Source organism: Labrus mixtus, chromosome 10 (assembly GCF_963584025.1).
Source record: "Labrus mixtus chromosome 10, fLabMix1.1, whole genome shotgun sequence".
Lineage (NCBI taxonomy): Eukaryota > Metazoa > Chordata > Actinopteri > Labriformes > Labridae > Labrus > Labrus mixtus.
Window position 1 is genome coordinate 19,277,725 of NC_083621.1, and position 27,746 is coordinate 19,305,470.

Below are 27,746 nucleotides of genomic sequence, written 5' to 3' on the forward strand. Positions count from 1 at the left end.
TTATATATAGTAAGTAATTCCCCTAAAACCCACAGGAATAGAACTACTAGAACTTGTGTTGAAGTTGAAATTGTTTTTATGTTTCTGTATAGTCATGCAAATATTTGAGGTAACTTAGAGAAAATAAAGACTAGTCATCTTTTTTTGGTCTTAGCTCTTTGTTTAACACTACATTTAATACAATTATTTATTAGCTATTTGAGTGCATTTCTGGAAAGGATTTCGCTGTGAATGTAGCTAACGGTTGGATGAGTGGATGGTTTCTTGAAGTGAACAAAGAGAGAAAGACACATAGAGCCGACATGTTTCTAAAGAACTATATTTACATAATACTCTTGTTTTACAGAGAACCATATCAAAAGTATAAAATACTTACAAAAACTCTGCTGCAATATATAAAAATAACATCTATCTTCTCCACATCATTAGGAAAGGCTTACATACAAAAAATATATTTATAGACATTTACACAGAGCCCGTTCACAAGAGAGAGAAACCCCGAAAAACCTGCCGAGCCGAGCCGAGCCGGGCCGGGCCGGGCTGGAGGGACGGCAGGGGAGCGGCACATGAAAACATGAAACCAGCCCCGAGCTTTAGCAGAAATAACTTTACAAATAAAATACACAACATGTCTGCAAACGTTTCTCTGAAGACATTATGAACAGTACAGTAGATAGAACAGTTCCACCTTTAAAACAGGACCACCCGCTCACAGATCCACCTTAAAGAGCTGCACACAGATTGACGAGAAGAGTTGCAGCTTCGACAGGATTGGATGAGAAACCTTAAGATGAAACTGGACAGAAAACATCAATGATTTTCAAATGAGAACTGTGATGCTGAACTTGTTGCATGATGATCCATAGTTAAATTCTTCGTCTGCAGTCTGAGATGACAGAATAAAGTTTAAACAATTACCTTATCAGAAAATGTGAAACCATTTCGGTTTGGGGAACAAATGAGAGAGCTAAAATGCTGCGCTGAAAAGATCGATCTATTTGGAAAACACCAGAACTTGATCTTGAAAATCCCCTTCACAGTGAGGTTCGAGATCCATCCAGAATAATTTTTTTTTAAAGACGAGTGCATAAGGTTTAATCATCTCAAATAACTAATTTTTAGTGTGATTCACATCTGCATAGTGGAAGATTTCGGACCAAAACTTGCAATTTTCATCAAACATGCTGCATTCATGTGCTGTCGGACACATCGGAAAAAACGATTTTCCGAGTTGTAAAATGCACATGAACACCCGCTCAAGTCGGGGAAAAAAGACTCAGAAACTCGGAAAAGAATTATGCCCCCGACTTCCCGACTTGACGTCAGAATCGTCATCACGTGGGGGGGCAAAATATGTTTTGTTAATGTTAACATACTTTTTTATTAATTCACATATTGCACATCAACTTTTTGCTCAAATAGAACTTTTAACAGTTACATTTCACTGATCATATTCTTAGCATCAATGCTGTTTTTTTGCTGTTGTTACAACATTCTGACTTTCCGACCTGAAATCACGTGAACACAGAGAAGTCGGAAGAACGACTTCCCAACTCGGACCACCCGAGCAGCACATGAATGCAGCAATATATCTTGATGTTTCTTTTTTTTTCTTTTGTTCATAGGACTTTTTTTACCTTGAGTGAAGACTCCCAGGCAGATCAATCCTCCACCCTTTAAGCAGCTTGTGTGAGGAAGAGTCTGTAAAAATCAGGACTGAATACATTTGTTTTTCCTTTAGAGTAGAAAATAACGCCAATATTTGGATCTTAAATGCAGCGATTAGCTGGAGTGAGTGCACACAGCCTGGGGAGACTTTGTTCACGGTCAAGAAAGTTGAACCTTGTTATTAAGCTACCAGCTTGGAGTTTCACTTTTCCAATAACACTTGAACGCAGCATAAATAAATGAACTAACAGTTTTCTGAAACTCTGTGGCTCCTTCTTTACTTCCCATGTTATAATAAATCTACAGGAGGAGGTCAGTCTGAAAAACGTCAACAAAACTTCGAAATTTGGATGTGAAACCCCAAAACAAGGTGTGAGCTGAGCAGATGAGTGTAACGCTTCATCTCCAACTAAATCATAAAACTATACTTCAATGTGTTGAAATATTAGATGTGAAACAGTTTGGAATGAGGCTGCAGACGGCCGTGCAGCAGGAAATCGAGCTCTGGTTCTTTAATGCTGGGAACGTTTGAACAAAAAAGTAGGGAAGTTGTCCAGGATAATGTCTAAAATGTGAGATAAGATTTTTCTGAGTAGCAGTCTGAGCAAGGCATGTGATGCACTTACTTCTTAGCAGTAACTCTAATTATTTCACAGGAAGTATGGTGTGCCTTGCTCCCAAACATCAGCCCACATGAAGTGTTTAGAAGTTTTTAACGTACCCGTGTTGGATCGTTACATGGTATTGGCCAAGTCACAATAAGTATGATTTTTTTTTGGAAAGAAAACTATTTTCATTGCATCTGCATACAGAAACGTTTCAACAGGGAAAGTGTTGCTTCATGTGTCTGCTGCACAGTTTGTGGTTTTCTTCTGAGCTCTTCAACTTCAGATTTAAAGGAAAATAATTCATGTTTTTGCACATTTTACTGTAAATTCTGCCACTGAGGATGACTCTATATGAGACCTAAAGAAATGCTATTAAACAGTTTATCTGATGAATCCACTGAAGGAGAATCAGAAAATATTCAGTCTGAATGAATGTGAGAGAAATCATTACTCTGAGCTGACTGAACACTGAAGTGTGAAATTGTGAATTTCAATAAATCAATTAAGATTTGCTGCAGTTGGAGAAGGAATCAAAACATCCTGCAGATGATTCAGACTCAGTACAGACTGAGATGTGATTCAATGCTCTGACAAAAACAGTTTTGAACCTCATAGGAGAAATATATAAGAAAACTGGACCCATTACATGTTAGAGATATTCACCTGATCAGTTCATGAAGTTTAGTCTGTCGACTAATAATAATCACTTCATATAACTGCGGGGCATTTCCCTAAACAAACCAGCTGCATGGTTGTAGATCTTTAAATAACAGGGCATGGTGCATATATTTGCCTACATTATGAAAATCATCTTGCTTGGCTCAGAAATCATGTCCGCTTTTAGTTTCATCACAGTAACATGGTGTGGTAGAATGATACCACTGTAAAATAAAAATTATACAAAAGTTAGCAGACATAATGAGATGTATTATTTTTGCAAGTTCATTTTCATATTTAAAGGGAAACCTGGTATTTTTCTTTGAAAACCTGGGAGCCATTCTTTCTTACACATTTTGGGGTCTAATGAACTTTTGTTTTGGAATTGCTTCTGTAGATCTCTCCAGCCTGCAGCAGTGGAACCGGTTTTAGTAACTTCAATGTACTGGTGGAAAATGAGCCTCTCTTTAAAGCCACCAGTCTCCAGTGATAAAAACAGTTATTTTAGCTCACAGCTCATAGAAGCTGCTGGTCTACCGCTCTCGATGGATGGGGATAATTCATTTTTTATTTATAATGATACTTTTATCAAGACTTGACGAGTCGATCCAAGTCCTTATTGTTTCCAACCCTTTTTATAATTTGGTGGCTAAACATGACAACAATGTTGTTTAACATAACTCAAACATCTATTTTATATTGCTAGGAAAGCAAACATATTTCACCTCCAAAAAATTTGATTATTTATCAAAGTTTGTCGCCAAAGCTTAACTTTCTTTATCTTGAAGTTACATTTGAACACATCATGATGTTTTATTCACCTTTGCCTAAAAGTAATTTTACTGAGCCGACCCTAAACACATAATGTAACCTTATGTCACCTTGTTTAGTTAGCTAGCTAGCTTATATCCTGCCAATTTCAAATCTGATTTCAACATTGTCCTCTGACCGCTCAGAGCTCAAACTTGACTGATTTTCAGGTTTTATAAAGTGTGGAAGCAGGTTGTTGTGGAAACAGATTTTGATTCCCATGCCTACTGCTGTGTGCGTTACTGTGTTACATAAACGTTTGATGGATGTGGATTACCAATTTAAAACACCAAACTCCCTCAATAACTCACAACATAATAAATGAAGGCAGCGGTAGATTAGCTACTCCTGTGTTCAGAGAGGTTAAATGACTGTTTATGTTCATAGAGTGACTTCAAAGAGAGAGATGTAACAGCTGACTACCTGCAGCCTTCACAGCCTAACTCACTGCTGCAGGCTGAAGAAATCTACTGGAGACCTTTTTATACCTATGATTTATTTACACCCCTTTATTTTTAAATTGGGACCAGGGTTTATTATACTGGTATTACCCTATAAGTGCCAAGGAAACATAATAATTTACTTTGGAAAAGGGTCAGAGTAAATAAGATAACTCATGATTTGTAGTAGAATGTGCAAAAACACCAGAATGGTCCTTTATAATCACATAATGCTTATCTGTGTAACATATTTTAAGAGCGAAGAGCTGTAAAAGAATGAATGCTTTAAAGGTTTTGAAAATGTGTTTGAGTGAAGCCGAGGGTCTGTAGGTGGCGCTGTGGGGCAGGTACAGTGGTTCAGCACTGAGCTGTGGGTTCAGTAGTAGTCTAAATACGACTCCTTCATTCAGTCTCCAGACAACATTACATTATTCATCTGCACAGACTTCAGTCTGACGAGTGGCTCTGTTACAGAATTACACACAAAGGTAGAACACCACTGAAACACGTGGTAGGTCAAATAAATGATCTGTTTTTTTGAGTTCCTGTGAGGAATGAAACCAAATAAAAAAGTCTCAGAAATGCGTGAGACAAGCCGACATCCAAACTCTAACATGTTTGGTGTCTTCACATTATTGACTTGTACATATTCTTTACATTTTAGGGCCATCTAGTTAGGGGACATATTATTTAGAAGATTCCCTGCAAGTTGAACAACCAGAATACCGTGCAGGATTAAAGCACAAACTTCAGTTTAGTTCTACCAGGTGTGGATTTCTGCAGCAGCCACTTCATCGTTAAATTGCTAGATTTTTGAATGGAGTCTGGTGTGAAGAGGATGAAACAGGTTGTACTTCATTCCAGCAGGGAGGATTGAAAAGCTCAATCTGCTGAACTGAAGTGTCTGAGTGATCAGCTGCTGTCAGTGAGGTCACCGTTGCTGCATAGCCATGACTATACGTGTCAGCTGATTTAGTAATGTGTGTTTGCGACATATTCTGCTGTGACGAAGTGAGAATGTAAAACACTCCCATCACATCAGGGCAGAAAACAGCTACTGTCAGTGTCTGCGAAAACAACTTTCACCATCAAACTTCATGACTCTTACGATCAGTAGATTTTCAGAGACCGAGGGAGGAGCCTGACTGACCTTCAGCATCAGCTAGCTGTGAGGTTAACGCTAACACCCCCCCCCCCCCCCCCTGGCTACAGATCAGAACAGCTGATCATCAGAACACAGAAAAACTGATCAATTTCTTCAGGAAGTCCTCAGTGCCTCATCCTCCAGGTGCAGAAAGGTGTTTTCAGGTTTTTCTCAGGAGTTTGTGACTAGCGGTGGCTGGCGAGCAGCTCGTCGAGGTCGGCCATCCACTCCTGCGTGCTCTGACTTTTTAGCAGCGAGTCGACCAGCTCGCTCTCGCCAGCGAAGCTCCCCGATGCCACGTTGTAACCAAATGACACCTGCTGCTGTTGCTGCTGACTGGCAGTCCTGCCCACCTGGTAACCTTGGTTACATTGTAGTCCCTGGCGACCGTTGCCCTGCGGCTGTCCGAACGCAGCCAGGTCGGGCAGTACTGCCTGGCTCTGATTGGCCTGCTGTTGCTGAGTCTGTTGCTGATTGGCCATAGGCTGGCCGAGGCGCTGAGGGTTGGGCGGCGCTCTCTGCTGGGCGGCGGCCATGTTTGTTTGCATCATCTGCTGCCCAGGGTTCAGGCCTCCCATTGGACGCCCGCCGGGGTTTGCTCCAAAGGTGGCGGCGTTCGGGGGCATCTTGGCAATGCGCTGTTGCTGCATGTGGAAGGCGTTAGGGGGGTTGTTGAAGGCATTGGGGGGCAGGCCGGCACTGCTGGATGGCGACTGGTTGGTCAGCTGCTGCTGCCAGGCGGCGCTCTGGGGGCCCTGCATGCCTCCCGTCATGGAGGGGGGCAGGTTAGCCCCCATACTGTTCTGCATGGAGCCTGGCATTCGGGTCGCCGCCGCCAACTGCTGCTGTTTCAACATGGCAGCGTTGGGCTGCGCCTTCAGGTGTTGCTGAGCCAGCAGGTTCTGCCTGTAGGAGGCACTTATGGGTCCTATAGTCTGACGCTGAAGGCCGGCCTGCTGAGGGGGGTGCGACGGGAGAGATGGGTGGGAGGGGTGGTTGGGGTGGTTAGGGTGAAGGTTCATGCTGTTGTAGAGCGCCTGCTGCACGTCCACGCCGGCCCCGCCACCTCCGCCCCCACATGACGACAGACTGATGTCAGCCTGACTAGCTGCAGGGGGCGGAGCTACACCACCAGCAGGCCCACCACCCTGGCCCATGTTCATACCCATCATGCCTTGGTTTTGAGGGAACATACGCTGAGATCCGGGGGCGGGGCCTCCCATCGAGCCAACACTGCCCATTGGCTGAGAGGAAGCTGAAAAGGAAAGGAAAAAGAGGATCTTAATGTTTAATCTGCTAAATGTAGAAGTTTATGTAAAATATTCCTTTAGAGTTTTCAAAGTCCTCTTTTATCCGACAGCTGTTTAAACCTGAATCCAGCTCAGCCTCGAGTTAAAAACAAACAGCAGCTGTTTAGTTCTGATGAAATGTTCAGTCATTTATTTACCTATCAAATCAGCGGTGAGCGTAGTTTACACACTCAGTGACTCAGAGAGGAACAACTGTCCTCTACAACCTGGCTCAGAAACTTTATATGAGACTCAGTCTGCACTCAAATATAACTTTATTTTATCAAGCAGCAGCACTTGTTGCTTTCTATGACCAGTTTCTACCAGAAATTCACACAGCCGTAGCTTAGTTGCGAGGAATTCAGTTGAAATGAAATTGAACATGTTTTTCTTCCATCCAAAATGTTGTTTCACACTTAAGAAAAGGAACAATAAATGAATTGGATAAAAATACAAAATTAAAAAACATGAAAGTCATTTTTGATATAAATCCTAAAGGTGTGGAGATTTGGTTTTCTCAAAGTTTTCCCACACATATCAGACGGGTTGAATATGCAGTCTCTTCCTCCTGTAACATAAAGCCTCACAGTCTATTCCTCTTCTGCTCTCAAACCTTCTGACACGCTGTGGAGTATGTTTAAACGATGTTCAGGTCAGTAGAAGTTCAAATGTTTCTTTTTAGGCTTTTAAAGGTTGCTTAAGAATCTAAACGTTTCAATCAAAACACTGAACTGTTTAACTATTCAATCTTCTGACACTAATCTGGACTGCTTCTTTCTGAAGATTCAGTCAAAAATCTGGCCTTTTCAAATTAAGCATCTTAGCTCTATTATAAAATTATGCACCATGAATGTTTGTTTGGAAAATTCTTCTTTAAAAACGGAGGTATAATCTTATTGATCTGTGAGGAAACTGTTGGGGATATTTCATGTAGAATTTGACCAATGTTGGAAACACTGTCGTCTTACCTGTAAACTGGTTGACTGGCTGCTGTGGGAAAGGGTTCTGATTGGCCGGTTGTCCCGGCTGGTCCTGGTACTGTGGTGGGGGTCGGGTAAGGTGTCTCTGCAGCTGCTGGTCCTGCTGACGCTGCTTCTCCTGCACGGACATATACAGGAAAAGTGTTTAACAAATACTTCAATACAAAATATTTAAACATTGCCACACATTCTTTAGTTTATTTAAAACATTTGCTTTTAGAACTGAACAAGTCTTCATTATTAATCAGATATTTTGATCTTAAAAGTGAAACATTTCCTTTTGATAATTAAGTGTTAAAGTAGTTATTTTTGTTCTGATAGTGCTACAACATGATTAAAAAGTGATGCAGGACCAGCATACAGCTAAGTTTCAGAAAAATTAAATAAACATATGCCATTCTAGAGATAGGACAGTGGCTAGAGTCAGAAACCGGTAAGCAAGAGAGAGTGGGGAACGACATGCATGAAGGATGCCGCAGGTCAAACCTCTCCCAAGGACTCAAGCCTCTGCACATGGGGTCGCGCACCGACCGCTAGTCTTCCGGTGCCCCATAAGGGGGAAATATTTCAGAAGAATTGATACAACCCTGCATACCAAACAGTGTGTTTGAAATTCTTTTAAAGTTTTACAATGAAAATGTTTTTTTATTAAGTTAAATTTCCAACCAGCATAATGTTACATTAGATATTCAGCAGCTGGAAGTCTTTTTTACAACCTTGACTTAAAGTTTGAAACTGAAAAAGGGTTTATGCTTTCAGCTACCTTCTCCTAATCATGTACACTTATGTAAACAAACAGCTCCCTCTGCTGTTCATAATAAGAAATGTAAGAAGCCTACTCAGGTTTGAGTAGGCATAACCTCCTACAGTTTTAAATCTAAGGAGAACCAACCAGCTTCAACTTCAACCCCTGATTCATGTTAATAACCATCTAGTGATTTGAGGTGTTACAGGTGTTACCTGTTCAGCCATGAGCTGCTGCCTCTGCATGTACTGCTGCTTCTGCTGCTCCAGGATCTGCTGCTGATGTTGTTGTTGTTGTTGTTTCAGTGCTGCTGCCACCGCCGCCTGGCTGCTCATGTATGCTGCGTTACCATGGTTACCTGTCATGGCATTCGGCCCCTGCTGGGCTGTCATGGGGTTGTTCCCGGGGGCAGAGGCCATGGTGTTGGCCGGACCCGGACCGTGTGGAGGAGCCGGGTACGTGTTCTGGTCCTGAGAGTCAAAGTCACACATCGAAAGTTAGTTAGTGATTCCCCAGATATTCCCTAGAAGTTACGTTCCCAAGAACTGACGCCACAAACAATCAGAAGTTTGTGAAAAAAGATCAGCTGATATTCATCCAGACACGAGGGATTCCAAAAACATCAATGACTTTCCCAAACCAAGTTAAACTTTCAAATATCTCAACACAGAACTTATCAAACTCCTGCAACTACAGCACATTTCTTAAACCATGTTCCAGAATATTCCAGATTTTCAAGGACAACAGACATTTACATTTTCTTATTCATTATTGAATCTTACTTAAACGCTCATATTTCAACTGTTATTGCATTAAACTTGAGCCCTTGCAACCTTTGAACTTATTTAAATGTTTTAAATTAAATAATAACCTAATTTTTTAAAAGCAAAGTGGAAAAATATATAAAACTACTTCACGTAAATATTGAAGATAAGATGTTAGAACGTAAAATTTGATTTCATTTTCAAGACCTAAAAAAGTTTCAAATAAATTCAAGCTGTTTTTTTAAATTGTCTCATTTCATGAATTTTTTAAAATATTTTTTTACTTTTATACATTTTATGAATATATATTGTTCGTTGTGTAAACTTTTCTACTAGGTTTATTAATTCCCATCCTCATTCATATTATGATTTCATTATTTATGCGTCAATAAATCTGTATGAATGAAGTACTACAAGTTAGCTTGATTTATGTTAAATCATAGCTTATTAGCCAGCTTTGTTTTGTATTAAGTGGACTTTTGCAAAAAAATAAATCCTCTGAGATGTTGTACAGCACATGTAGAAATAAGCATGAAATTGAAATGCCTCTGTAAAGTAAAAATACAACAAAACCTGCGTAAAGTCAATGCACTTTCCACAGTGTCTGACGGTAAAGTACAGAAGCCTAATAGAACAAAAAACAAAGTTTCATAGTTTGTGTTGAGTGGTGATAAAGTGTGAAGCTGAGCAGGGGCTGAGCGTCCGCTCAGAGGAAAAATACAAGCAGAGCAGGAGCAGCTATATTTAAATACAGAGAGAGAGGGAATATGAAAGGCTGCTTTGTCACTGCCTCGCTTCGCCCCCCTGTGTGAGCCTTAGCAACCAGCTGCTTCTCACACACTCACACACACAGTCAGTGGATGTAGCAGTGTGGGGCCTCGGCCGGTCTGAGCAGCTGAACAAAAGCTCCCCCCACTGCAGCCCGACTTCACCTCCACTCGTCTACACACACACACACACACACACACACACACACACACACACACACACACACACACACACACACACACACACACACACACACACACACACACACACACACACACACACACACACACACACACACACACACACACACACACACACACACACACACACACACACACACACACACACACACACACACACACACACACACACACACACACACACACACACACACACACACACACACACACACACACACACACACACACACACACACACACACACTCCTCTCCACACACACTCCAACAGGCTGCTCTGTACTGGTCTTCTTCTGCACCTGTTGGACCAAAACCAGTTCAGCTCTGGCTTCAGGCCAGTCTGACTTGCACTGTGTGAACCCATGCTTCACTGGCACACCTTCCTCATGATTATAATAACTCTTCTACACCCATATCAGGTCTCAGTGGACTGATTTGACATTCACTCATTGCGTTCCTTTACATTTCCTCGAGCTCTCTTTGGCTTTAACAAAAAATAATAATCATTATTTCTAACTTTTGATTTTTATTTATTATTGTTGTTTCCACACGTTTAACATCCTCTACCTGTAATGTGTGACTTCATTATATTATGAGGCTACTATCATTTTTTTAATATTCATTCTTTGTAAATGTGCGTCACATCCTGCATAAACAGCGCTTTGCAGTTTGTTGAGAAAAAAAACAAAACATAAATCAATTTTTAGAGACATTTCTAGATAGGTACACTGAATTTTGTGAAATGATCCACCTGGGAAAGAGAAAGAAAGAAAGAAAGAAAGTGATCTCTTCTGTTAAAATGCAGAGTCATGGCTTGTTGAGGAGGATTAATAATATATTATAAATTACTTTATAAAGCTCAAATGTTTTATTTTACATCCTGGACTTTCAAAATGATTGTCACTTTCATTATTTTGGACACTTAAGTTCTATTTTTCTTACTTCGTCACAGTAACATTACTTTTTCAATCAAGCCTACAAAGCTGAGATAACATCCATAATGTTGTGGGGACAGCCCTATGTCTGGTACAAGCCCAGCCTGTAGGGGGCACTAGCAGGACTTTACACTGATTGCTGGATGAAGAATTGGTTGAATCATAAAAGTGAAATATCTTGGTAACAGCATGGTCAATGCTGAAGTTAAAGATACACTCTAACAAAGATTTCCTTGCACTAAGAGACGCCAGCATTAAACGTCCTTACAGACTCGTGGAGTTTCCCCCCAGAGTTTACGCCCAGTCTATGTCCACTGAATGTGGATTATAAAACTGATGGAAACTAAAAAGCTCTTCTTTGTTTGTCTACAGAGAGTTTTGTAACGTTGCTGTGTCCAAACTGAGTCAGGCAGCAGGAGACAGTTCAGCTGTAACAGACCCTCATTGTTCAGATTGTTCAGCCTCCATCAGTCCAACACAGCTGTGTTAGAGTGTGGAGCTCAGTCTGGGTTCATTCATTAGATATATTTTAAGGACCAATATATGTCAAATTTTATATTTAACTGACAAAAAAACAAGAAAGAAGGTCTACGCAATGAGAATGAAATCCGTTTAAGACTTCGGAGAAACTAGGGAACTTCTCTCCTTTATTCAGATCTGGGGAATGAAGCCCTTTGTGTGTGTGTGTGTGTGTGTGTGTGTGTGTGTGTGTGTGTGTGTGTGTGTGTGTGTGTGTGTGTGTGTGTGTGTGTGTGTGTGTGTGTGGTACAGTCCAGGAATGTGCTGCCGGCCTGGTTATGAAAGCAGAGCAGGAACACTCTGATCAGTTTGTACAGTTGTTGTTTTTGCAGCGCTGTGATGCTAGCAAGGATGCTACTGAGGCAGTCAAATTGTTCAATACTTTCCTATACCAGGTGTTTTTTTGGATGATACATTTTCTGTTATTTATACAAGGATATTGTCGAAAAGTGCCAAAAACGATTGTTTTGTGACTGATGGGTACTAAATTGCACTGATACGTATATTGGCAAAGCTTCAGTAGCAAAAACTTACCAATGTATTTCTGCTATTAAGACGGTGTTCTCTTCTTTTGATTGAAAATTTGACTGAAATGTTTGTAAAGCCAGTGTTTCCCCTAGGTTTAGAGCTCTGGGGGGGGGGGGGGGGTCGGACAGCGCCACAGATACTTAAAGGAATAATTGTGTTTCTTTTAATTACAGCAGTCAATATAACAACTGAACAATTATTTCAACTTGTAACGGTCTGTCCAGCTTAGATTTTGTTACTGCAACTCCCGTTTGTGAGCGCACCTGAATGCATCTCTCATTGTCTGAGCACCCCTGAATGCAGCATGCTAACAGCGCATCTCCTGAGTAACGGCAGAGAGCGCGACATGCCCAGAAAAGTCCGAAGTCAACTAAGCAGACTACTTTATTTTCTGATGCTTCTTACAGACTTTTTATCATTGCGTGTGCGTCCGTCAGACACAACCACACACACCCAGGCCTCTGCTGATGAGAGTGTGCTCACCTGTGTGTGCGAACGTGTCTGTGTGTGTGTGTGTGTGTGTGTGTGCGCATCAGGGCGAAACTCTGCCGTGCACGGCACAGAGACCAGAGGAGAATTGTAAACGCGCGACCATGTAGAGACAGAAATGTCATGCCGTCGTGTAAATAACATAAATAACGAGGCTATTAAGTTTGTTTAATAAAAGGACGAGGTATAGACCTGTTCTATAGGAAAGGTATCCTTATGACTTCTGTTGTGATCTGGCGCTATATAGAAAATAAAATGAACTTGACCATCAAGGGGGGCGGGGGGTGCTGTTGGGGAGGGCGGGCCTAATATAATGGTAGGGGAAACAATGAAAGCTTTTGTATTTTTCCTTAATATCACTTGCTACAACAACAAATTGTATTGTTTATGAACATGTATCAAAAAGTATCGATGTTTTGAACATTTTAAAACCGTGTGTGTATGTGTGTTTGTGTATGTATGTTTCTTACCTGTGTGTGTGGGATGTGCTGGCGGAAGTTCATGCTGTTCTTCTGTTTGATCTGCTGCTGCTGTCTGAGCAGTGTAAGCAGCGCCGCCTTGTTCTGGCTCTGGGTGTTGGGGAGCCGCGGCGGTCCGGGCCCTGCCTCAAAGTGCGACAGAGGTTTGGTGTTCTTATAGTCCAGCATGTTGCCCGATGCCTGAGCGCCTGGTGCAGTCGGGTGGCTAAGAGGCGGCCCTGCAGTTGGGTGACCCAGCATGTTGGGGTGTCCAGTGGGCACCTGCAAGTAGCTGCTGGCCCCTGCCTTGGGAGAGGCTTTATTGGGCTGAGCAGGCATCAACAGCTGCTTCTGGGTGTTTGGGTTGAAGTCCTGGGGGTAAAGGGAGGGGCTCGTGGGCTTGTCCATGCCAAATACAGCCCCTATTGGGCTTTGAGAGGTATTGGCCATCTGAGGCCAGGCTGGGGGGTGGGCGTGGGGCCCCTGGTTGTGGAACTTGGCTCCTGGCTGTGGCTGTTTGTGTTGCATCTGGCCGTGGAGGTGCTGCGCTCTCTGCTGCTGGGCAGCCAGCTGCTGCAGCTGCTGGGCGGGGGACAGGTCTTTGGGAACTGGGGTGCCTGGGGGGAGTAGATGGTTGGGGGGAGGCTGGAGCTGTCTAGGTGGAGGAGCTGGCTGGGACGGGGGTAGAGCTGGGGAGGAGGCAGAGGAGGAGGCGACTGGGGAGCTGGTGGGATGAGGAGGAGGCCCAGAAGAGGTGGACCTCATGTGAGGGGAGCCGGTGCGAGAGTCCTGCTCGAAGGCTACAGAGGCAGGGGAGAACTCGGTCTTCACGTTGACCAGATCAGGAGGAAGCAAACCCTGAGAGGATTGTCCTCCCCCATTGCCTACTGGTCCTCCTGCTCCTCCTCCTCCCACCGCCCCAGCACTGCCCGGAGTGGGAGCCAGCTCCAGGGGGTCTTTGCGGTCCTCGAAGCCGTCGTTGAGGATGTCCTGGATGTCTTCGTAGGCCACAGAACAGTTCAGCTCTTCCATTAGCTCTGTCCACTCCTGCTCGTTCAGGTTCAGGTCGGGGAACAGGCTGTTGTTTCCTCCTCCTGATGGAGGCATGATGGGTAGGATGTCGTCAGGCTCCTGCTTCATCTCCTTACGATGGAAGTCTGATCCTGCTTCCCTGCCGCTCTCTGTTTTTTCCCCAGTAGGTCCGTGGTTCCCGTTAGAGATCAGCGCATCACTTATTCCCAGCTTGGAGTCAAGCGGGGAGCCGTTAGTGTTGCCGTTGTCTAGACAGGCCTTCTTGTGTGGAGGGAAAGCGTCGCTGAAACCGTTGACCTGATCTCTGCCCAGAGGAGAACCAGCGCTCTCCAACTTCCTCTTCACCGTCTCCTGCAGCTGGAAGAACACACAGAACCATCCAGAATCAGTATAAGCATTACAATTCTGCTAAAAATCTTTAACCCTTCAGAAGTTTCAGTGAGATACAACTGGAATGCCTACAGTGTCAGAAATCTACCAACCACTCTTTTTTACCAGCCACTTTATTTTAACTGACAGCATATTGTAATGATGAATTATATTATAATCTTAATCCTATTTTAAGACAATATTTGTTCAGTTCTCATTACGTTCTAGCTTCAAGCTGAATCTGTGTGGTTTCAAGTTTTGTGTCTCTCCTGCATTTGTGTTTCAAATTTCTGACTTGTGTTAAGCTGCTACTGAAGACGGCCGGTTTCCTGTATAAAGCCCTTCAACGACATGTAAACTGGGAACTTGTCAGAAATAGAATGTGTTTATCATTGAAAAAACTGAGCTTGAGCGAAACTGTAGGGAGTAGCAGTATTTACAACAGCTCCTTTGACCATGATTCACCACCACAGCTTCTTTGAATTACCTTGGATTTAAGACAAGCGAGACATCAGTTTAAACACACCTTCAGCAGGTAGACCTCCGCTGTAATGGAGATGCAAATCAGTGCTGTGTTAAACACAAGTGACACAGAGGCAAGCCACTTCATCACATAGCCTATCACTGTAAACACTGACAACTGCTATGACAGGAGGAGGCGGAGCCCTGTGGTCAGTGAGTGTGTGGGGCCGCCTGGCTCGGCTCATAAACTCAAAGCAGAACAAGCACAAGACCTGGGTTCAATCTACGTTGTTTTCTGTCAAAAATCACTCTGATACAGTTTACCCGCCATATTGGTCTGTAGATTGAGCAAATTCACCCGACTCTGCAAAAAGAAAGACTGCATTTGGCGAGTGACAGGTGCTTATTTCTAACATGGTCATGTTACCAATGGATAAAATGCTATTTTAATTTGCTTTAAAAAAATTCTAAACACTTAACCTGGATTTAAGTCGAGGAAATCACAAAGTGCAGATTATGAGGAAGCTACAGGTGAAACGCGTTGTTCTCCCACAATAATATATAGTAAATTTATTTTCAGTGTGCCTGAGTTTTGATTTAGTTTTCTGGATATAAGATATTTAAATTGAAATAAATACAGTTTCCAACTGACATATTGTACTGATCAGAGTTTTTCTGCTTAATTGCCAACCTCTTTCTATAAACATTAATATTTCTTTGACTGAATCTTTCAAGTTTAAAGTTTCAGATGCGTGCTATTTATTGTCACTATTCTAATGAAAAACTTTGCGACTTTGTTGTGAGACTATGACCCATGACTTGTCTTATATTGACCAGCTGGGGCTCAAACATTTTCAGTCAACTTTGATGAAAAAAAATCTTCACAATTGAGAAGCTTGAACTGCAGTATTTAGACACAAGAATAACCAATGATTCATTGATTTTTAAAGTAGCTGCAGATAAAACAAACATTTGAGTTCTACACATATGAGTAATAATTCCAGTTGTAGTTAACAATGCCTAAGTTTAGATATTTGGATCATGAAATTAGTTTATTCAGGAGTGCTGAGCAACAAACCAGCTGTTTTATTATGACAGTTTCTATTTCAGTATCTACACGAGCAAATGTCTGCCTGTAGGGGGTGCTGCGGCAGCTGCAACAGAGTGTTACAAGCCAGCAGTGGTCGGAGTAAAAAGCTGCTGTTAATAGAATCAGCTGCAGGCAGGCTTACATAATGTAGATAACAAAGAGCTTCCTCAGAGCAGTCAGCAGATCACATCTGTCCGCTCTGCAGGCAGCACGACCCGCCGGATCTGAGGGAACATTCAGAACTTCCTCCACATCAGCTGATCATCACCCGCTTTAAGTCACTGAGAGGTTATCAAACAACACCTGCAGAACCCATGAAGACTGACAGGTGAATCCATGTGAAGCCCTCTCCGTTTATAGTCATGATGTTAAACAGAGGAGACAAACAGATGGAAACAACCAGTTTGTTAAATGTCTAACTCTTCTTTTGACCTCCATCATTTGAGTTCAACGTCTTGACCCTAAAAAACCTGTTTACTTTAAAACATAAATAAATGAAAGTAGTAACAGACTGTACACATTCAGACTGGTGGTGTCTGTAGATCAGTGTATTACTGCTATCTTTAAAGTTTGATCAAAATCGACTGAATTAAAGAAGCTGCTTGTTTTGCAAAAAAAAACACAACTGAAACTATTTACAAGGTAGGTAAATTCTGCCACAATGGGGCACTTAATCATGAGAGCGATTATCTCCACTACCCCACCCTAGAGATGGGACCGATCCGATCTTATATCGGTATCGGGTCCGATATTGACGTATCAAATATTGGACCGACGGTTGCGATCCACATCACTGATCAAGAAAGATGGCTGAGCACTTTAAACATTCTCAGTTTGTACAGTCTCACTTTGAAAACATTCACACTGAAATGTAAGAAGTGTCCACAAATCGTCTCCATGACGAAGTTCAGATGAGATGGAGCAGCTCCTTCTATATGATCAAAAGTCAAATTCTCTCACTTTAGTTTTAGATATTTAATTTGAAAATCCTTACAGTTGTTGCTGCTTCCTCTTTGTACGCAAAGTCAGCGCAATGCAATGCCAGGTTTACAACAGCTGTGTGTAGCCTTACACATAATACCAACAACAACAACAACATTAGTTATGATGATAAAAAAATATTGGAATCAGTAAAAGTACATAATATGATTTGGAATCGGATCGGAACTGAAAAGAAGTCAATCTCTACCCCCCGATGAAAGCGAACTCCAACTTTGCCGCAGTCAAGATGAACGACGAAACAGACCCGAGGAGACAGGATTTGTTTACCAACGATGAATAATTTACTTAATCAAAGCAGCACATATAGCAACAGAACTGCAGCTTTAAGTAGCAGTTCCCGCTTCCTTATTTAGCGGCATTTGACGTAACATCCAACGTTTCCTCGGCAAAAATATTCATGTTGTGTCTGTCATGGCGGCTGCCGCGACAAGACACATCCCATAACAAAAATTCTTATTATTATTCAACAAAATAACATTGTTGAATTGTCCATTTTTTAAAATTAATTTAGGTATTTTAGTTTTCTGCTTTAAGAAGAATTCTAACTACAAACTGTATCTTTAAAGATAAACATGTCAAAGTTCATGTTTAAAAGATAATTTTTCCTCAAGCAGCCAACCTCAGCATTTAAAGTTTATGAATCTATCTGTCGGTAAACAACATCAGTGAAAGGGATGAAAAGCTAACAGAGCATCCTGAGTGTTCATGTTTATATTTAACAGACGCATCAGAGGTGAAGAAAGAGAGATAAGAAGATAAAAATGCATCGCCCCTCTGAGCAGAGTGGCGTCACAAAGCGGAAAATGTGACGTCTTCACCAAAATATGCTGAGAATTTCCTGATTAGCCCGACTGGTGCCAAAATGGCAGAGTCAAAACATTTGGACAAAGTAGTTGGCCAGAAGTTGTGCAACCAGCAGAAAACAAGTTAGATTTTTAAATGCATTAAACTTCAACTGAAAGCAGACACTGGTCCTGAACAAGACCAGAGAGGGCCAGCTGGTGCTTTTGATCTATTTCACATCATTCTTTGACAACTCACATTCAGGGGGTTATGAATATATTTATTCCCTTGTAATTCTTTCTTGTCGGCACTGACTGCAGCAGTTTGAATCAAGCAGAGCTGGTAAATGTTAGCTTTTTGGATATAGAGACTTAAATACTGGTCAAAAAAGGAGTTCACTTCTACAGCTTATTGAGTGTAGAGAGAGAGAGAGAGAGAGAGAGAGAGAGAGAGAGGGATCGTTTCTGCCCAGAGGAAAAGGAAATGCTGGTGACTCATTCAACTTTTTAAACCTGAAATACTGGTCTGACCCCACCCCCACCCATGTTACCATGGCTCCAGCACCTGTTAAGAAGGGGGGCAGAGGGTCGACAGAGCAGGGGGAGAAATTGCTTTGGCTGCAAAGCCACTGCACTGACCAGAGGGGGGTATTAAAGTCTTTCAGAATACCACTTATACTGCTTTATGGAAGAAATTAAAAGATGAGATGTCAAAAAAAAATCTACAGCTCAATGACCCTAAATCAGAAGATCCTACTATTAGTTCCCCTGGCCCTGGTACTAATTCATTAATAATCTCTCCTGCAGTCTGGATGCCCTGCCCAATAAAGTTTGCGAAGAAGCCTGCAACTTCGGGGTCATTTTTGACTGAGCGATCTTTTGATACCCAGGTGACCAAAGTGATGCATTATTGCTTTGCTCAACCGAGACAACTAAACTAAATCAAGTAATTCATTTCTCCTGGTGACTTAGAATTAGTCATCAATTCTTCTTCCAGATTGGACTATCGTAATGCTCTTTATTGAGTCATCAGCAAGGGAAAAAGACTGCAGATAATTCTAAATGCTGCTGCTAGGTCTTTGATGCCTAGCATGAGAAGTGACTACTTTACACCTGTCCTTGCATCACTGGCTACCTGTGAGTTTTAGAATAGATTTAAAGATCTTATTAATTGTTTATAAAGCCTTAAAATGGATAGGCCCCACCCCTTTATGATGAGCTGGACTGCTGCCTGTGATATTCCTCCTACTAACGGTTCCTAAAACTCGACACAAAAAGTTGACAAAAGGTGACAGAGCCTCCACAGTTTGGGCCAAGCAGCGGCGGAACTCCGCGTCAGAGTCGCTTCTTAAAATTCACTTTTATCTTTTAATTGAATTGAGGTTTTTTTTTTAATTAAACAGCACTATTTTTTTAAGTGATACATAAATTAAGTTATTATTATTATACCATTGTTAGTAATAAAACTATTTTTTATTTTTGCTGTAACTGATAAAAAAAAAAAAAAAGTACTTCAATGCAGCCATAGTATTCATATCGTTAAGTTTATTTTGTGTACTTGAGCCATTGGCTAAATCAAAGAACTTTACTCTGATGAAAGTGCATTATGTAAGCGAGCAGAAAAGTTATACAACGCAATCCAAAAAAAGGAGACAAACATCTTGCACAAAGAATAAATGTGCTGTTATCACATTAACAACTGTGACAAGAATGTCCACTGATTTCTTTGCAACATCGTGGCCTTTATCTTTTCATTATCAATTCTAATATACGTTTATTAATAAATGAATGATTCAGCAGAAGTTTAAGATGTCAGGAGAGGACAGTATGTAGATTTTATTATCCTCAGAAACTCAGAAGCTTTGTCTTTAAGAAAGTAAACACAGAAACATACAGAACATTTTTCTGCGGGACAATGAGTCTTTTGAAAAGATACTGAAAGTCTTTGTTTGGGCTAAAACAACAAAGTCTGTATATTTAACATCGCAGTCAGATAAGTAAAGACTTCTGAATATCTCCGCCCTGACTCGTCCTCCAACTTTCAGCTCTCACTATCCACAAAAATCCAAAATATCAGCTCTGTTTATGTCAGCTTATCTGTGTTTGATTGCAGACTTTCTGCAGGGAACATTTGGTTTCTCGCAGTGATATTGTTGTTTCACACCTCAGTCATTGGGGTCATTCATTTTCTTAGGTTTCTCTTTTGGCATGTCCATTTTTCTATTTGCTTGCAGAAACCAGACTGATGTCTGAGCAGGCTGATAAAAGAGCTGGATATCACGGGTAAATCAGAATCAGTCTGCTTTCAGGAAAGTGTTGCTTTATTAGCCTTTTCTGTCTTTGTGTGGCCTGTACTTTTAATGTAATGATTTTTTTTTTTTGCAACTTTGAAAAGAGCCAAAAAAAAAGTTATGATCAGCCACTGCACCCTATCTGTTTCTTCTAAAAGGCATGCAGACCTATACATTTAAGAAAAAACAGAAATAACATCAAAAACTGGGACAAGAAAGAGAGAGGACAGATTTAGTTTGGTTGTGAAAACACTATAACAGTAAGCATTGCCTTCATCTGTAAAAGTTTTTAAATCTTGGTGAGTGAAATCGCTACTAAGAGGAGCCAATCACAGCTCTGCAGAGGTGATGAAGCGTCTCCACCTTCACTGCTCTTTCTGGCGACATGGTGCAGAGTTAGAGCAAGGCGTTTCCTGACAGTGTTAATATTCAGCACAAACACACACACACACACACATTCAGGGACGCACACAGTGATGAGTCAGCTGTGAGGGGGCGGTGGGGGGTTTCTGTTCAGACTGAGTCACCTCTCAGGACTCCAGTCAGTGTTTGTTGGTCTGTCCCTGCTCAGATCAAATTCACTAAGAAACTCACTCCTGACTCTTGAATAGATACCTCGAGTGAGATCTGCTGAGGTGATATCAGTTCTCTTTTGACACGGTTTACTCTTGATACATAGGAGACTGACTGAACAGGAAAAAAATAAAGAGATGTTGTACCATGAGCCTCCACAACAGTGTCAGTGCTCCTTTTAAACACCTCTAACACATGAACTCCTGTGTACTTTAGTAATGGCTCCAGTTTATGTGTTCATATCACTACCACGTGTATAAGGGTGTTTCCACAACACAAACACAATCATAGAAAACATCATACAATGTTTACTATAAAGGCAGAGAAACTCTGCACATATTGAACACCGTCGCCCCGCCCGATCGCTCGCAGTGAATATTCCAGACGTTTGCCTGCTGACTTCACACACCGACTCATCACGACTTTGCACAGACTTTTAAAAGGGAGACGCAGGAAAAAGTCTGAATCAAGTCTGGCTGGGCTGAACCAGGGATCAGGATTAAGGGAATTCTGTCACTTTGGATGAACAGAATTTTTTCTGGCATGACACCTGGACGAAAGGGATTTTTATATAAACAAGCTATGTGTTAATGTTAAAAATAAATGCTTAAAATAATTACAAAGTGAAACCAGCGCTCATTATACTGGCAGATCTTCTTTTGCTATTCGCTTCTATAAATAATATGAAGTCTGATTGTTGGTATGGACTCATAAGATTGTCATCTTAAGTTCACCTTCATTCCAGTCATTGAAAAATGGCGAAATTATATGAAATGTAAAAGTTATATTTGAAACAAAGGAACTGATGAAAACAATGGAGACTCACACATTAAGACTGTTCCTTCAGATCAGTTAGCTATCTAACCCTCACCCTCAAATACCCTCACATTAAATAATGACAATTTTGTGGTTGAATTAAAGGCTTTTCAAATGTATTTTGGATTGCGGAGGGACATGTTGAGTTATAGCCAATATGAACTGTGTATATTTATGTAATTATTGCATTATGATTGTCAGATGTTTAACTATAGACCGAGCAACCTGTAGATGAGGTTTATTAAGAGATATTTATTTAAACTATGTCGGCTAGACTTTCTAACATCTTCCCTTTCGTGTCAAATGTGTCTTTAAATCAGTTGGACAAATGTTTTAAGTCACTGTACTCTAACATGTACAGCTTGATGTCGACATGCAGTCTGTTTAACGTCTTCAGAGTAAACCTCATAAATACAACCGACAGTCTCTCACCTGCTGGGAGACTCGGCTATCAGATGGACTTTACAGTCCTCTACAACCCTGTCCTCTGTTTACATCTCTGCTCTCACACACACGCACACGATCTAATGAACTGTACAATACTGCCTTCAGACCAATCTGAGGAACAACTCCAAACTGTATTCTGCCCCCAGAAAGAGTTGAACTACTGTTTTAATGTGAAACTTTATACTGACAAGTGATTAATCTGAACTCTTTAAAATGACATCTTGCTAAAATTTTGGAGTTGACCTGTAAGCATTGTTCCAGTTTCACAGAACTTCCTGAAAAACTCTTGAAGTTTTCTTGGTAAGCTGCATGTTTACTCAAACTACATTTTTCCCCCTGACTTTTTCCAGAGTTTCTCCTGTCATCCCCAAAGTATCTTTTCTGCATGAAGTCCCAGTGAGCAGCAGGATATAAGGAGAATTCACGTCGAGCGCATAGGGAGGTGGTGGTGACGTTTATTCCCTGCACTGGTGCATGACCATAGACTGTATACCACGACTGTGCTATCTCTGTGCTTGTAAATACTGCATTTTGTTTTGTTTCCGCCAGAATGTTCTTCTCCACTCTTTTGTTGATATTGGGACTCTATCAAACTACACTTAGAATTGATATGAAGACAAATAATCTCATTATAGTGTTGTATAGCGCAGTGTTTTTTAAGGTAGGGGCCCCGGGTGGTCACCAGGGGGTACACATTTGGGGTCAAAGACTCACTAAATAATTGTTTACGTTTCCAACACTGGAGATGACAGATGCTTCTTGTTATGACGCTTGGATTAGGGTTAGTGTTATGCTCACCCTTTCACGAATAAACGTGAGACTACAGCCAGAAGTTCATATAAGTTTATAAAGAATAAAAGTGCATGTTTTTTACAGATTAGCTGTAAATCTGATGCCAGCTTAGGTGTAAATTCAATTATTGTTTCAACACTACACTGTAAAAACTATTAAACCAAACATGGGTCCTTGCTTTTTTTATGCTAAGGAACACACAGCAGGATGAAAGTCTGAGGGAACCTAAACCCAGAGAGTGTCGGTCAGAGCGACCACAACCCGAGAGAAAGTGAACACACGGGTCACATGACCAGATAGCCACAACACAACACTTCCTCTGTCTATCACTGAAGACACACACACACACACACACACACACACACACACAAAAGTGGTTTGATTTTGGCACAGAGAATCTCACTGATCAGCAGCTTCAGCGGAGGTAGTGGTCGATCACCTCCGATTAAAACACACACTTTATCCGACTCATGGAGCAATCAGACTGCTGTCAAAGCAGGTGTGTGTACCTGCTGTTTAACTGTAACTGGTCTCACTGTGTCAGTGTGTTTCACTTTCAGTTACAGGTGCACAATAATAAAGACTTTTAAGTTTTTGTTACAATGCAACACAAGCAATTATTCTGATACTATTTCTGTCTTATCTTATTTACGTTGATAGTTTATATTTATGATTATTTTTCAACTCTGTAATTCTATGACGTTTTGGGTGTCCTCCTGAAATGTCCAAAGATAGTATGGATTCCCATATTTATCATGATTCTTTTTAGCCCATGTTGCTGCCTAACATAAACAGGACTCCCAGGCAAAGAGATTTGGAACCGCAAATCGACCTCTCTGTATATTTGAAAAATTAATAAATAAAATGATGGAATGTATTGCAGCAAAATTGTAGTGAAAACCTCTCATGTAGTAAACAGACTTGAAGGTTAAAGTTTTAAGGCCAAACGTCATCATTTTTCTTGCTTCATAGTTTTTAACATTGAATCAATTAAATGCTAAGTCTTAAAACTAAACTTATTGATAATAGGAGTTTTAAATAAGGTAATGCTGCAAATAAAAACAATATTTTATAACCTGGTTTGCCTTGTGAATCCTTTTTGAAATACCACACTGTAATGACAGCATTATTATGGTATTCTTCTTGAGCCTAATCTGAATGTCATTTGAAATTCTCAGATGAAGAGATATGCTGATCCAATATTGGCAGATGTACTAAGTGAAACTGTTGCATTGTCATAAGCAGAGGAGATGAAATAGTTCAGTTAAATCAGTAGAAAGTGTCTGCTTACTCTGATCCAGTGTAGAGAAAAAGTCATTGTAATAATACCCTGTTCAATGAGTTACATCAGATCAGCTGTGGTTTTTAATTGCTGATTCTATGAACATGCTGTTTCTAGTGTCTTTGCACATGTAGATCACTTTGTCTGTACCATCACTACACTAAAACATGTTGTGACAGTGTTGTGCTGTGAATTATGTACAAAACAGTTTGAAGCAATCAGATTCTAATCTGTAAAGTCTAAATCAACAATGACAAGCTGATCGATGGTTGTCAAATATTTTGATTCATTATATAATTTGTTATTTTAATAATTGATAGCAAGGTTTCAAATTAGCACTTCCCACCGGCCAAATGCAGTGCAGTGTCATGGGAATTTACTCAACCTACCGCTCTGACTTTATGAGCAGAGCCAGGCGGTCCTGCACACTCAGTAACCAAAGGGATCCGCCTCCTCATCGTGTCAGAGTGCGCACAATGATAGGACATCTACTGAAATGGTGCGGTGTCACTTGAGCCCAGCTCAGCCAGGATTTGCACCTCCATTACAACAGGTCTACCAGCTGAAGTTTGGTTAAAACAGATGTCTTGTGGCTGTGACTCCTGGTTAAAGGAGCGGAACCCCCTACCGTGTTATCGAAAAATCACCGCATGGTCAGATGTTGGAATGGTTTGCGTCATTGGAATCACAAGAATCGTAGCTTTCTAGCGATGTATAGCACACGAAATACTTATACACAGCAGTTGTGTAAATAACAGTGATAATGAGAAAACACACTCTGCCTACAAGGAAAGTGATACATCAAAAAAGGTTGTATTATTTTGAGTTTTCTCATAAGAATTCAAATCTATTTACATTGCAAAAGGCTGATGATTTTGTTGTGTTTTGATAACATATTTATTAAGGGATAAACAGGGGATTGTTTTGATTGTGTGTGGATTGTGTCCACCTCTGTCTAAATTGCATGAAAATATTGGCATTGTGTTAGTGTACATGTGCATAACAGTGCAGTGTGCATAAGTTTGCTTGCAACTTTTGGTAATTACTGCTCGCTTACAAAACTGCGACAAAAACATCTCCTCCTTACTTTAACTCTCTCACCCAGGTCTACACTCCCTCCCGCCCACTACGCTCTGCCAATGAAAGGCATCTGATCCAACCTTCACAACAGGGTCCTAAGTCTCTGACTAGACTCTTCTCCTCTGTCGCCCCCCCAGTGGTGGAATGAACTTCCAAACTCCATTGGATCTGCAGAGTCCCTCTGCACCTTTAAGAAAAAGCTAAAGACCCAGCTCTTTATGAATACCTACTAACTTAATGATGATGGTCTCCATATTATTGATGATGATGGTTGTGACGATTGTTTTTGTTTGATAACGACGACTTATAAGATGGTTTCTATACTGATTAGAGCTCTCAAGAACTGCAGTCAATGTTGTGCTTTGCCTCTGGTCACTTCCTGTCAGCACCTGTGTGTCCAATCAGACTCAAAGCTGATCGTTTGCTCGTACTGACATTGTTCCCTTTTTTCTAGATCCTTGCTTGTGTTGTACTTATTCTCTGATGTACGTCGCTTTGGATAAAAGCGTCTTCTAAGTGAATTGTAGAATTATTCAATATTGAATTAAATACTCGATAATAGGATGTATAGTTATATTGCTGCTGTACAGAATATCGTTTATTTCTGCTGCTATCATAGCAGAGTTTAAAATCTTGTATTATGCCAACCCTACTCTGATCACTGTCCCTCTTGTTGTTGATGTTGTTGTTTTCATGCTCCCGCAGCCTGTGTTGTGTGTTTGTGCTCTGTGTACAGTGTCTGTCCGGTGCTCTCACTCACCGCTATCAGGGTGCTGTTCCGGCTCTGCTCCGCCGCCGTCCCTCCGCTCTCCCCGTGCTCCGCGCTGGCTCCGCCGCCGCCGCCGCCCGGCGCTCTCTGCCCGGCTTGGTCTCCGCTGCTCTGAGGCTGCCGGTGCTTGTTGGACCGCTTTGCTTTGGCCTGCAAACAGCGCTGGTGGAGGGCGAAGGTCTGCTGCCTCTCCAGCTCCAGCCGCTCCAGCGTCGCGTTCTCGTAGCGGCTCTCGCAACTGTTGTGATGCTGCCGGAAGAGCTCGATCCTCCGGCGGAGCCTCTCCATCACCGCGCTGTGTCGCGGTGTAACAAAATCCGCCATCATCAATAAAGACTTGTAGTATACTCCCGGCTCAGGTTGCTCAGGTCCATAAAATGCTGAATTAGGCTCTTTTTTTTCCTCACTCTGGGCGTCTATACACCCCCCCTCGCCCTTTACAAAGACTCCTGTGCTGGCTCCATGCAGGCGACCTTTGTCTTGCTAATGGCCTTCACTCCATTTCCTTCACTGCCGGAGAGGAAAATGAAGGTTTTTGGGGTACATTTTTACTCATTTAAACCCAAACTGTTAACGATAAACCTCAAAAAAATATACAACAGCTCATTTAAGTTGCTGTGTAAAAAAAAAAACAGAGGGAGTCTTTTTGCAAGAGCCACAATCCGCCTGAGTTTAACCCCCCAAAATCAAAAAGATTTACCCCCCTGATGAATGAAATCAAACCTGCTACTACTTTCTTCAACATCCATTACAATTTTAACACATTTAAAAAAAAAAAAAAACAATCAATGAAACAGGCTGCTTTCACACAGCTGAGCTTAAGTTAAGTTAGCACATTCCTCCACTCAAAATCAAAGTTGAAGCGTCGAAAAAATCCCCCAAAATCTATCAAAAATGATATTTAAATCACATTCTTTAAAGCTAATTCGCATTGGCTTATAATTTCACCTCCATGCTGTTACTTCCTGTCACACTTTAATTCCACTGTAGCACCATAACAGGTGTTAAACTTTTGCCTATAACTTTATTTTTGCTCTAGTAGTATTATATAGGTAGCTTGGGGTTTAGCATAGCAGAAGCTAACTGGCTAGCAACTTCACTTGTTCACAAACTTGCCAGCAATTACTCCGCTTCTAAAAACGTGTAATTTCATCAAATACTACAAAATTCACACACCTTCAAACAAAGCACGTTGTCTTTGCGGGTAATTAAAAGCCCGAGTGGGGGTTTTTAAATCCACTTACCGTGAAAGTGTTGCTCTCCGCTCCTCTACAGCATCTGTGTAGCAAACAGCTGATCCTCCGCCTCTAGTTAGCCTTTAGCCGCTAGCTGCTACGCTGTGTTTTGGGTTGGAGGGCTAACGCTTGGCTAGCGAGCTAAGTGGCTAGCCCGAAACATTTAAATAAAACATCATACTTTGAACTTCTCTATTCCGAGGTGATGGCTCGGATACTCTTACCCTTGCTGAGCACGACTTGTGATAAGTACGGCTTTGTTTTTTTTTAAAGCTGATAGCGGATCGGGGCTAACTCTGTCCCTCTGTGCTGTTTCTATTGTTTTCCAGCGGACAGGCAGGTCTGCACCGCCATCTTGGAAACTTTCTCTTTTTTTTTTTCCATCAGCGACAGGAGGAATGTCCGTGCTCCCGCCTCACCCGTGATTGACAGCAGGAACAGCCAATGAGAGAGCGGGTTAGGAAAACTAAGTGGCTCAACGTTTTTTGACACAGGGAATAATTAAAAATCAGTCGGATTTAAAAAAAAAAAGATTTAGGAACAGGAAACATAGACGGTCAAGTGAGCTTTTGCAATTAGGAGAAAAATGCTAATTAACGCTAATATTCAGCGACAGGAGGAATGTCCGTGCTCCCGCCTCACCCATGATTGACAGCAGGGACAGCCAATAAGAGAGCGGGTTAGGAAAACTAAGTGGCTCAACGTTTTGTGAGACAGGGAATAAT

General features: G+C 41.5%; 1 protein-coding gene across 2 annotated transcripts; it reads right to left on the reverse strand.

The window, feature by feature from the left end:
• Positions 1-303: 303 nt before the first annotated feature.
• Positions 304-27,368, reverse strand: maml1 (mastermind-like transcriptional coactivator 1). Of its 2 annotated transcripts, none has more exons than XM_061048599.1 (6): positions 27,031-27,368; positions 25,778-26,081; positions 13,012-14,388; positions 8,557-8,811; positions 7,585-7,714; positions 304-6,582 (listed from the first exon to the last, which is right to left on the reverse strand). In XM_061048599.1, exons 2-6 carry the CDS (start codon positions 26,072-26,074, stop codon positions 5,513-5,515), a joined length of 3,129 nt encoding a protein of 1,042 aa, XP_060904582.1. In that variant the 5' UTR covers positions 26,075-26,081; positions 27,031-27,368; the 3' UTR covers positions 304-5,512. The 2 variants fall into 2 exon arrangements, with proteins under 2 accessions (XP_060904582.1, XP_060904581.1); XM_061048598.1 differs by having other exon boundaries at positions 25,778-26,296.
• Positions 27,369-27,746: the final 378 nt, after the last annotated feature.

What these genes read in the sequence shown, in the direction of transcription:
- maml1 (XM_061048598.1), bottom strand. Translation starts at nt 26,113, where the DNA reads ATGATGGCGGATTTTGTTACACCGCGACACAGCGCGGTGATGGAGAGG. An exon ending in AGCACATCCCACACACACAG is followed by an intron (nt 8,812 to 13,011) that starts GTAAGAAACATA and finishes TTTGACTCTCAG; the next exon opens with GACCAGAACACGTACCCGGC. An exon ending in AGCAGCTCATGGCTGAACAG is followed by an intron (nt 7,715 to 8,556) that starts GTAACACCTGTA and finishes ATGTCCGTGCAG; the next exon opens with GAGAAGCAGCGTCAGCAGGA.